At 50.4% G+C, this 11068-nt stretch overlaps 1 protein-coding gene and 1 long non-coding RNA gene across 3 annotated transcripts; one reads left to right on the top strand and one right to left on the bottom strand.

The window, feature by feature from the left end:
- Window positions 1-2385: 2385 nt before the first annotated feature.
- Window positions 2386-4963, bottom strand: LOC144269319 (uncharacterized). Its single transcript, XR_013346905.1, has 3 exons — window positions 4852-4963; window positions 3731-3855; window positions 2386-3526 (listed from the first exon to the last, which is right to left on the bottom strand). It is a non-coding gene; the product is annotated as an uncharacterized LOC144269319 (long non-coding RNA).
- A 322-nt stretch (window positions 4964-5285) lies between these two features.
- GADD45A (growth arrest and DNA damage inducible alpha) lies at window positions 5286-9452 on the top strand. 2 transcript variants are annotated; one of them, XM_077823926.1, is made up of 4 exons: window positions 5286-5440; window positions 5651-5752; window positions 7056-7275; window positions 8692-9452. In XM_077823926.1, exons 1-4 carry the CDS (start codon window positions 5397-5399, stop codon window positions 8803-8805), a joined length of 480 nt encoding a protein of 159 aa, XP_077680052.1. In that variant the 5' UTR covers window positions 5286-5396; the 3' UTR covers window positions 8806-9452. The 2 variants fall into 2 exon arrangements, with proteins under 2 accessions (XP_077680052.1, XP_077680053.1); XM_077823927.1 differs by having other exon boundaries at window positions 5353-5436.
- The last annotated feature ends 1616 nt before the right edge of the window (window positions 9453-11068 follow it).

Here is an 11068-nt window from a genome sequence, read left to right as displayed (position 1 = left end):
ACTCTAAGAGTATGTTGTTCCTGTGTTAGTGTAGGGAGTGTCCTGAGTAGACGGTGCAGTTTCTTAGTGTATTCCTCAGTGGGATCTGAGGAAAGTGGCCTGTAGAATTTGGTATTGGAGAGTTGTCTGGCAGCCTCCTTTTGGTAGTCAGACCTGTTCATGATGACAACAGCACCTCCTTTATCAGCCTCTTTGATTATAATGTCAGGGTTGTTTCTGAGGCTGTGGATGGCATTGCGTTCTGCACAACTTAGGTTATGAGGCAAGCGATGTTGTTTTTCCACAATTTCTGCCTGTGCACGTCGGTGGAAGCATTCTATGTATAGGTCCAGACCGTCATTTCGACCCTCAGGAGGAGTCCATGTGGAGTTCTTCTTGTGCTGTTGGTGGGAGGGTATCTGTGTATCAGTGCACTGTTCAGTGTTATCTTGAAAGTATTCTTTGAGTCGGAGACGGGAAAAGTAGGCTTCCAGATCACCGCAGAACTATCATGTTTATGTGGGTGGTGGGGCAAAAAGAGAGTCCCCGAGATAGGACAGACTCTTCTGCCAGGTTGAGTGTGTAGCTGGATAGATTGACGATACTGCTGGGTGAGTTAGGGGTATCACTGTTGTGGCCCCATGTGGCAGGTAGGATTTTAGACAGCTTATGGTCCTTTTTCCTTTGTAGAGAGGTGAAGTGTGTAATGTAGATCTCCTGTCTTATTTTAGTAAAGTCCGTTTGTATGGAAGGTTGGTTATTTATGAGAGTCTCCAGGTTGGAGAGCTCTTTTTTTTACGTTTTCCTGTTTGCTGTATGCCATAATGAGCCGAGTATCTCAACTTTCATTAAAAAAAGCAAAGTAAGTCTCTAGACTTCCTGGTTATGAAGAACAACTTGAAACCTGTGACCTGAGTGTACCTTAAAGGACCAGAAACAAGACGGCAAATTAAAGAGAACCCCCAATTTTTTTTAAATTTCACTATTTTTATGCCAGTGTCATGATTTTGGGGGGGCCTGACCTGTGATTTTTGAATGCTTGGGGTTGGCAATATTGCACTTAAGAAATTCTGATGCAGAAGAAAGAGTGAATCATTGGACCAAATGCTGCTCCCAGTTATGCAGTGAAATGCAATGCCCTCATTTTAAGCACCAGCTCACCTCTGTGCCAGCCATAGTTTCTATCTCACTTTTATCACAGTGAATTATTGACATAAATGCTGACTCATGCAATGGATATGACAGAAAACTTTGTACCTATGCTAAATCAGAGGCACCTGAATGTAACGTCACCGAGAGCTGTATTGGCAATTGGCCAAAGGCCCAGGGCTAGACCTGGCTTGCATGTACATTTATCCCCAGTACAAGATTGAATGTGGGCCTTAAAATGATATGAGAGTCACTTCTTTTCACAGGGGGACTCACTGTGTGGCACAAGATCTAAAGCAGAGGTGGGGAAACTACAGCCCACGGGACCATCCTGCCCTGCCCTTGAGCTCCCGGCCAGGGAGGCTAGCCCCGGCTCCTCCCCCGCTGTCCCCCCAGCAACGCTACCGCGTGGGCAGCTCTCTGGGTGGCGGGGCTGCGTGCTCATGCAGGCGGTGCGGCAGCGTGTCTAGCTCTGGCCGGGCGGCGTGGCTGTCAGACATGCTGCTCTGAGCGGCATGGTAAGGGGGCAGGGGCACGGGGGTTGGATAAGGGGCAGGAGGTCCCGGGGGGCAGTCAGGGGACAGGGAGCAAGGGGCTGTTGGATGGGGCGGAGGTTCGGGGCGGTCAGGGGACAGGGAGTGGAGGGGTTGGTGGGGTGCTGGGGGGCGGTTAGGGGTGGGGGTCCCGGGAGGGGGAGGTCAGGGGACAAGGAGTGGGGGGGTTGGATGGGTTGAGGGTTCTGAGGGGGGCAGTCAGGGGGCAGGAAGTGGGAGAGGGTGGATGGGGGCGGGGGTCAGGCTGTTTGGGGAGGCACAGCCTTCCCTACCCTGCCCTCTGTACAGTTTTGCACCCTGATGTGGCCCTCGGGCCAAAAAGTTTGCCCACCCCTGATCTAAAGGGTGATCTCAGTCAACGAGCTATCACTGCTTCTCTCTCAAGGAAAGTACAAGTTCAGGCACTTCACGCTTCTAATGGTGATATAACCTTATATTTCAGGATTTTTTTAAATTGATCCATCCCTGACCTCAGCTGACTGCCAACACAGATATCACTGACTTTACTTTTGGGCACTCTCTTGCGTTAGCCAAAAACAGCATACCCCCCCTCCCCCGAACCTCTCCCGACTGACCCCTATGCCCAGCGCCGCCCACCAAGAGACCTCTCCACAGAGTGGGGCCAGGAGTGGAGCCCTGGGTGGGGGTCCGGGGAGTAGGGACCCCAAACCCCGCCATGTGGGGCCATGCAGCAGCCCTGACCTGTTGGACCCCGCTGCGTGGTAGGGCAGCCAGGCAGCAGCCCGGACCCCAACCCCCTGGAGATGGTCGGCATCCCTGACACCAACCCCGGACTCCAACCCCATGGGGCTAGCCAGCAGCCCCGGACATGGACCCTATGGAGCCGGGCAGTGACCCTGGACCTGTGCTGTGCGGGGCCAGCCGGCAGCCCTGGATCCCAGACTCCCACTGTGCAGGGCAACCAGCAGCCCCAGACCTCCCACTATGCAGGACCAACCGGTAGCCCAGACCCATGCTGTGTGGCCTGGCAGCCTTTCGCACACAGCTGGGCCACAGCTGTGTGATAATTGGGCTGCATGCAGCCAGTGGGTTGAGAACCACTGGCCTAGAGAAAACGTTTTCTGTCATTTCCACTGCATGAGTCAGCATAATCTTACGTCAGTAACTTACTGTAACAAATGTGAGATAGCAGATTTGGGTGGGTCTCGGACCTGAGGAAGAGTTGGGAAATCCATTTCAGTGCATGACTGGGAATACTTAGGGTGATTTGGTCTGATACGCACTTACTTATTTCCAGCCCATTGTTTTTCCTTCAGTTACCATCCTTAACTAGGGAAATCAGATTTTTGAAGTGGAAAACCAGGGCAGTTGCCATGGTAGATTGTGGGTGGAAAGGCCAGAGCTCTGCCTGGGCATTAAAAGGCACCTCTGATACTCCCTTCCAGAGCTAGCCATGTGCCCCTCTTCCAGAAGAGAAACCAGGACTATTACCGTAAAGGATGAAGTGGGGAAAAAACAGTCCTTACATCTCAGTGCTTCCTTTAGTCAGGGCTTCCACAGTCTCAGCCCCACCTCTTGCAGGCTTTGCTCCCTTTTTAATTTACTCCAACCTTATTTCCTTATTGCTTCTCTGAGTTTCTGTCTCCCTAAGTTCTCGGTGCTTCATCTTCTCTCTCTGTTCCCTGCTCCCTATGCTTTCTCTCTTCCTCCAGCCAGCATTACTTACACAGCGTTCCTCTTCTCTTGTATCAGCTCTCCCTCAAGCTTCTTCTCAGTCTCCCACTTACCTTCCTCCAATGTCATTTCCTTGCTCGTTCTCTCCCCACCTCTATTGCAGGGTTACCAAAAGAGAAGGGAGAGATCTTGCCAGGGGAAAGGGGTACCTGAAAGTAAAAAAGGAGCTGTTGTGGGGGAGGGGTGGAAATTAGAAGAGAAAAAGCTGGAGCAGGTTGGAGGCCAGAAATGGAGGCCCTAGGGCAGAGGGAAGGAATCTAAAAATATGCTTGGAGTCCAACAATAGACGGACTGGGAGTGAGGGTTGCAGGAAAATGACCTAAACTGAAGATAGGAGACAGAAATAGACCTACTCTGTAGCAGGCAGGAAATGATGTCAGAGTGCACAGCTGAGACATGACCCGCAGAAACTCCAAAGCAGCACACAAGGCCAATGACGCAGCCATATCTTCCAGTATTCACTCAGCAGAAACTGAAACTAACCCAACCAAGAGGGCAAGACAGGTCCCATAAACTGGAAAGTTCCCAGTAACCCAGCTCTCCCTGACTGTAACCATAATGCTGGCTAGCAAAGTGTTGGATCTGCCAGATCAGCATTCTGACCCTGACCCAGAAAAGCACATGCTTAAACATTAAGTGCTTTTGTGGATTAATGCCAGAGCATTCAGCACCTTGCAGCATTGAGCCCTTAGTGTGTATTTGTGGGCATAGACAATTTTTGGCTTACTAAGCCTATTTAAGTCCTGATTTTTAGGAGTCAAGGGCCAGCTTGTGTAAATCTGCATAGTTACTTTGACTTAAATGGAGCTATGCCCATTTATATCAGCTGAGAATCTGGCCCCTACTTTCTAGTTCAGCCGCTTCACAAGAATTGTGTTATATTACATGCGACTGGTAACCTTTCTTCTGATGTTAATGAATACTAATAGTAACACTTACAATGGCATTCTTCAAACATATGTTAAAAATGGGTATGCGACAATAACCAGGTTCCCAATAATGCTGTTTTGTGTTTCCTAAGCACCTTCTATCTGAGGTTCTCATACAGCTTTCACCAGCATTAATGAACCAAGTCTCACAACATCCCTGGGAGGTGTTCAAATGGGGAAACTGAGGCACAGAAACCAGATGTTTTTCTTTAAAGGTGCACTGGGCACCCCCAGCTCCTATTGCAAGTCAACAGCTACAGGGAAGTCAAGAGGAGCTGGGGGGGGTACTTAGCACCTCTCCAAATGGAGCCATATGCATGCCAAAGTCCACGCAGCAGCAGAGGTGGATACAGAAACCGTGTCCCTCCCCTGCCTATGCCGTGTGACATCTGGGTGGCAGGTCACACACCCCGCCGCTGAAATGCTGCCCCCTTGCACAGCCAGGCAGCGCCCCGCAGCACAATGCAGGAGTTCAATGAACATCAGCTGGACGGGACACCGCGCTGCACGCGGGCAGCTACCCTTGGCTTTCCTAACCTGCTTACCAACAACTCCTATTGTCCCGGTGCCCTGCGAGCACTAAGCCCTGGCAACAGCTCGGCACAGCAGCCCCCTCCCCCACTCCAAGGGGGAGAAATGTGCACCGACCAGAAAAACAGCTGAACCAGCCCCACAGAGGCTGCCGTGATGATCGGCGGCGCCCTGCCCCCGCAGACCCCGCCTCCCAACGCCCTTGCCCCGCCAATCGGCAGGCGGGGCGCCGCTGTCGTCCCGCGCCCGGCTTGCCGGCCCCCTTCTCTGGCCGGCGGGGCCCGGGCAAAGGGGGCAAGTGGGCCGCGAAACTATATTTGCATGGCCCAATGGGGCGGCCGCATGCAAATGAGGAAGGAGACGGTTGGCTGGATGTTGGCAGGATAACCCCGGCCGAGGCCGCCTTTGTCCCTCAGAGGCTGCGGCGCTGCTGGCGGGTGCGGGCGGCGCGGCGGGGGCCGGGGTCGCAGCTGGGGCGGCGCAAGTCGGCGTGAGGGTCGCGGCAGGGCCCCCGCCGGTGTGTCGGGCGGGGCGGGGCGGGGCGCGCTCCGCCTGCACTATGACTTTGGAGGAGCTGGCTGGAGAGCAGCAGGCGATGGGCAGGTACCGCGGCGCGGGGGGCTGCTCGCGACGGGGGCGGGGGCGCGGGCGCTGCGGGGCTGCCTGTCAGCCTGTCAGCCGATCGCCCCGCCGCGGGGGCGAGGGGATGCTGGGGCTGGGGCTGGGGCTGGGGCTGGGGCCGGGGCGGGCGCAGCGAGGACCCCGCCGCGGGTGGCTGACAGGAGCCTCGCGGCTTGTTCTTGCTGCTCTCAGGATGGAGACGGCGGGGAGCGCGCTGGAGGAAGTTCTCAGCAAAGCCCTGACTCAGAGGAGCGTCACCGTCGGGGTCTACGAGGCGGCCAAGCTGCTCAACGTGTAAGTGGGGAGGCCCGAGGCCCCCGGCTGCCTTCTGCTGTCTGGTAATCCCCTGCCCGCCGTCCCCCCGGGGGGCGAGGTGCCCCTGGGCGCAGCCTGCCGCCACTGCCGGTCTGTGCGCTGTGCTGGGGGCTAACCGCCTCCTCACACGCCCGCTGTGCGGGGAGCGCCGCGCTGTGCGTGGACAGCGGGGCCGGGGGGAGCGCAGCGCTGTGCATGGACAGCGCTGGGGGGAGTACACCTGTGTGCGTGGACAGCGCTGGGGGGAGTACACCTGTGTGCATGGACAGCGCTGGGGGGAGTACACCTGTGTGCATGGACAGCGGGGCCGGGGGGAGTACACCTGTGTGCGTGGACAGCGCTGGGGGGAGTACACCTGTGTGCGTGGACAGCGCTGGGGGGAGTACACCTGTGTGCGTGGACAGCGGGGCCGGGGGGAGCGCAGCGCTGTGCATGGACAGCGCTGGGGGGAGTACACCTGTGTGCGTGGACAGCGGGGCTGGGGGGAGTACACCTGTGTGCATGGACAGCGGGGCCGGGGGGAGTACACCTGTGTGCGTGGACAGCGGGGCCGGGGGGAGTACACCTGTGTGCGTGGACAGCGCTGGGGGGAGTACACCTGTGTGCGTGGACAGAGGGGCCGGGGGGGAGTACACCTGTGTGCGTGGACAGCGGGGCCGGGGGGAGTACACCTGTGTGCGTGGACAGCGGGGCTGGGGGGAGTACACCTGTGTGCGTGGACAGCGCTGGGGGGAGTACACCTGTGTGCATGGACAGCGGGGCCGGGGGGAGTACACCTGTGTGCATGGACAGCGGGGCCGGGGGGAGTACACCTGTGTGCGTGGACAGCGGGGCCGGGGGGAGTACACCTGTGTGCGTGGACAGCGCTGGGGGGAGTACACCTGTGTGCGTGGACAGAGGGGCCGGGGGGGAGTACACCTGTGTGCGTGGACAGCAGGGCTGGGGGAAGTACACCTATGCACATGTACAGTGCTGGGGGAAGAACACTTCTGTGCATGTACAGTGGGGCTTGGGGGAAGTACACCTGTGTGCATGTAAAGCAGATAAATAGGGACGCATTGGTATGTACTGCAGGTATGTACTGTGTGTACACAGGTCTCCCCTTGTGAACATACGTGTGCGTTTGATTACTCATGGCTCAGACACACACCATCAGCCTACCTAGTAGCTTCTGCATGTGTATAAGCTGAGACATTGTTTGTTTCATCGGTATGTGTCTCTGTTAAATATGTAATTGTGTGTTAGCTGTGACTAATCAGGCTGTATTGTTTCATCCTTGCAGGGATCCGGATAATGTGGTGCTTTGTTTGCTAGCTGCAGATGAGGAGGATGGTCGGGATGTTGCTTTGCAAATCCACTTCACCCTGATCCAGGCTTTCTGCTGTGAGAATGACATTAACATCCTGCGAGTGAGCAACCCAGGCCGGCTGGCTGAGCTGCTGCTTCTGGGGCCAAGTGGGGGAGCTGAGCAGCCTGCAGACCTGCACTGTGTGCTTGTCACAGTAAGTGACCATCCCGTCCTCCCTCCACAGTAGCAGGAGCACAAAAGACTCACTGGCACAGAGCTCCCTTGCTGCAGCTTAAGCTGGGTCTCTGAGGCCTGTTTCTTACCTGATTACAGTTGAGTTTACTTTAGAGAGAACCTAAAATATGCCCTTGGATAAGATATTGAACACATGGAGTTTGGGATCTGGGTTCTGGCCATTATATATTCAAATCTGGGTTTGGATTTACACCCTCCACCCCCAGATCTGGGAGTACTCAGATCTGGGACTTGGATCAGGCCTATCTTTAACTTGCTATGGGGAATGACATGCCCTTTTCCCTACTTAGTTATTTCCTGTACTAAGGACATTGCATCAGAGCTGTTCCTGATTTGATCATAAAGATTTTCCCCATATGGGCATGTTCAAACATGTTAAAGATCCTGCCAGCAGCAGAGAGATCCCCATGAGTCACCTTGCTACAGCAGCCTCCTCTATTTGTCTTTCCTTATTACAAATTGGCTCAGAGTAGAGATTAGATAGCACAGGTTAGTTGCTTTTAGAGGAAGCTCTTAGAGTGGGAAGAAATTTTCATTAAAGGTTTTGGCAAGTCTGAACACTAGTAATAATTTCTTAACTCTAGCCCATGGTCAAAAATTGTTGTGTACATTTCTCTGGAGAAAAATAGGGAAATAATTCAACTCAATTGAAATTCGTCTTCTCTTCAGAGACAGAGCAGGAAATGGGTCAATAATTTTCAGCTTAAAAAGTAGAGGAAGTTTATATGCATGCAGTTCCTTATTTTAATATTTTTCCCGATGCTAAAAATAGCCCTCAAAACACTTGTTAAGTATTTCCATTATGCCCATACTGCAGAAGAAACATGAAAGGAATCTTAAGTGGTTTTGTTTGCTTTGCTGTTATACGTTTATATGCAATAGTGTAGGTGCAGTATAATGTTAAAGCTATTTTCTACAACCTCTCTACAATATCCTGACACTCTTGTTATGGTCCATCATATATAATCTTGCATTTTCAAATAAGAAGCCAGATCGTTAATGTTTGTGTGTGGTTTTCAGCATGGTTAACACTAGAATGAAACAAAATTTCAAGAGATCAAGAAAATGCCAGTACGTAAAATAGGAATGTATTTAAAATGCTCTGACCACTAGACCACACCTCCACCACAGCCAAATTCTGAACCCCTTACTCAGCTTTTAGATGTTGAATCCCTATTGCAATGCAGTTATGTATATAGCATAGGATTTCACAAAACCTCTAAGGGGCTTGAGGAGACTATTTGTATCAAACTAAAATCTGAGTTCAAGGATCCAGTTTAGCTTTGCATTTGGATGTTAGTTAGGAGCACCATCTTTTTGCACTAGTGAGTTAAGACCATTCAGTTTTATTTTGAAACAACTATTTTTTTTCCAGAATCCCCATGCATCTCAATGGAAGGATCCAGCACTGAGTCAGCTGATTTGCTTTTGCCGGGAAAGTCGCTACATGGATCAGTGGGTCCCAGTGATTAATCTCCCTGAGCGATGATGGTATTTGGATGAAAACTAATTGAACAAAATTGCACTGAAATTTTGAAATACTTTAGTGGTTGGTCAGGAAGTAAATCCCTATACCTGATGAAAGGATTACAAACAACTGATGTCAAGTGGGTAGACTGAGATTGAAGAACATGAAGTGTGGGACTGAAGGAAGTTGACTTTGTAGCCAAAAAGTTAAGGGAATGAAAAAAGAACCTGTGCTGAAAGAGTTGTAAGCAAGTGTGTCACAAAGGAACTAAAAACCAGGCAGGAAGATTTAAGAAGCTGCATGGTTGAGTTATTTCAAAATGCACCAAACACGTTGAAGTTTTAAAAGTGCAACTAGTAGTTTCTGGTTTAAAACGCCTTTAACGCGAAAAAGCAAAAAGGTTAATCAAAACTTTTTTAAAAATGTATTGTATTTTGGGACGTTGATGCTCAAGGTTTTATTCTAAGATATACTAAGTTATTTTCTGATATTGACAAAGATTTTATTTATGCTATGAACTTCAGAACCAGAATACCCTTAAGCAACTGATATACAACTACACCACTTGTTTTAATAAAATAAAATATTAAAACAGCTACATTAATATAATTTGTTTGAAACTGGATGGTGTTTATTTTACTGAAATAAAAATTTTAAAACCTCAAAAATCCTCGTGTTAGCTTTTTACTTTCTTGCCAGATTCAATACTGTGCAATGCTAAGGGCTGATTCTGCAGCTACAGTTCATTTTAGCAGATAGGTGTTTTATATACTTAGAAGTTACAGGACCAAGCCTGAAAGTGGGATGTGGGTTTAATTCCTAAACGCTGTCATGGTTTTAAAAAAATAAGAGTACATGGGTGAGAGTGGGGCCTGCTACGTATTATTCAAGCACTTCAAAAGCACCTAAGTGACTTAGGAGCCCTGGTCCTATTGAAAGTCAATGAGTTAGGTGCTTTTGAGAATTGTAGAGCAAGGTTCCTACGCTGAAAAGCAATTCATGTCTTGGTCCATGAACCGCTTAGCAACTCCTACCTCCTTTGTATTTGAGAAGGGTAACAAGGCACCTGCACTAATGAGTCAGTAAAACCCACTTAAGACTTTCCCTGCTGGATCAACACCTGTTAATGGGGTGGGGAGATTCAGACAAACACTACCAGTTCTGTTACAACTTAGATGCTTAGATGGTATGGAGCAGCCACCAAAATCAAAGACAGACAAAAGAGGAGTAGGGGTGGGTGGGTTAGCCATTAGAATCTCTCCATCAGCAACATGCACCCATATTCCTTACAGCCCAGCTGTACAGGACCTGATGAAGAAGGCCTTACAGGCCAAGAACGAATTTAGAGGCTAATCCATCTTTGGCCAGGGTCATTGCCAATACATCAACTTCACCATAGGCCCAGAAACCCTGGAAGGACTGTCATTTTAGCATTCCTAACTGGGAAGACTCTCCTCATGCTCTATATGCTTCTTCTACCTGGTTTCAGGCCTAGTTACACTTGACCTTTGTTTGGACAGCAGGATGCATACTTCAGACACATGGCCTGGGGGTTACATAGGCAGCCAGTATAACCCTGCAAATGGCATTCTTTCTGAAGCAAGCCTTGTGTCCAGATTAACTGCACGTAAAAGAAGACTGACAGACAAGAAAGCTGGGCCTGACAGGCAATCCACAGAGACTAACCAAATCCTGCCCTCATTTACACCTGTGGGTTCTCCCAATGACCAGACTGAGTTTGCACCTTGTTTAAGGCAGGGCAGAATATGGCCAATTTTAGTATGGTTCTAGGAAACAGACTAATTGTAGGGCCAAACTACAAAATACAAAAGTGTTATTTGCTGGTTCATATTCTGTTAGGGTCCGTGTTTGGTAGGAGACATCTGACATGTAACTTTAGAACCTGTTTGTAGCACTTGCTTTCTCAGAGTGTGAGAATCTTGCACTATAAGACAGCTGTTTTTAGCTAATTGCAAACTTGGGCCCTGATCTGGCAAGTGTCCTTACACGCATACTTTACTTTACTCCCAGAAATGGGACTCCTCCCAAGATTAAAGATAAATACATGTGTAAATTTTTGAAGGATTAAGGCCTCTGTGGGTTAACTTGCCCCATTTATATCCCTTCTGATTACTGCTGCAAAGAGTATACTTTCTCCATGTCTCAGAGAAGCTCCCTATAAACATCTGCAAAGCTACCTCATAATCTACTTTCAAATCCCTCCTCAAAACTCTCCTTTGTTCTGATACCTACAAAAAACTTCACAATATGGAGACCATAGGTG

Source organism: Eretmochelys imbricata, chromosome 8, assembly GCF_965152235.1.
Source record: "Eretmochelys imbricata isolate rEreImb1 chromosome 8, rEreImb1.hap1, whole genome shotgun sequence".
Classification (NCBI taxonomy): domain Eukaryota; kingdom Metazoa; phylum Chordata; order Testudines; family Cheloniidae; genus Eretmochelys; species Eretmochelys imbricata.
This window is presented reverse-complemented; position numbering and strand designations above follow the sequence as displayed.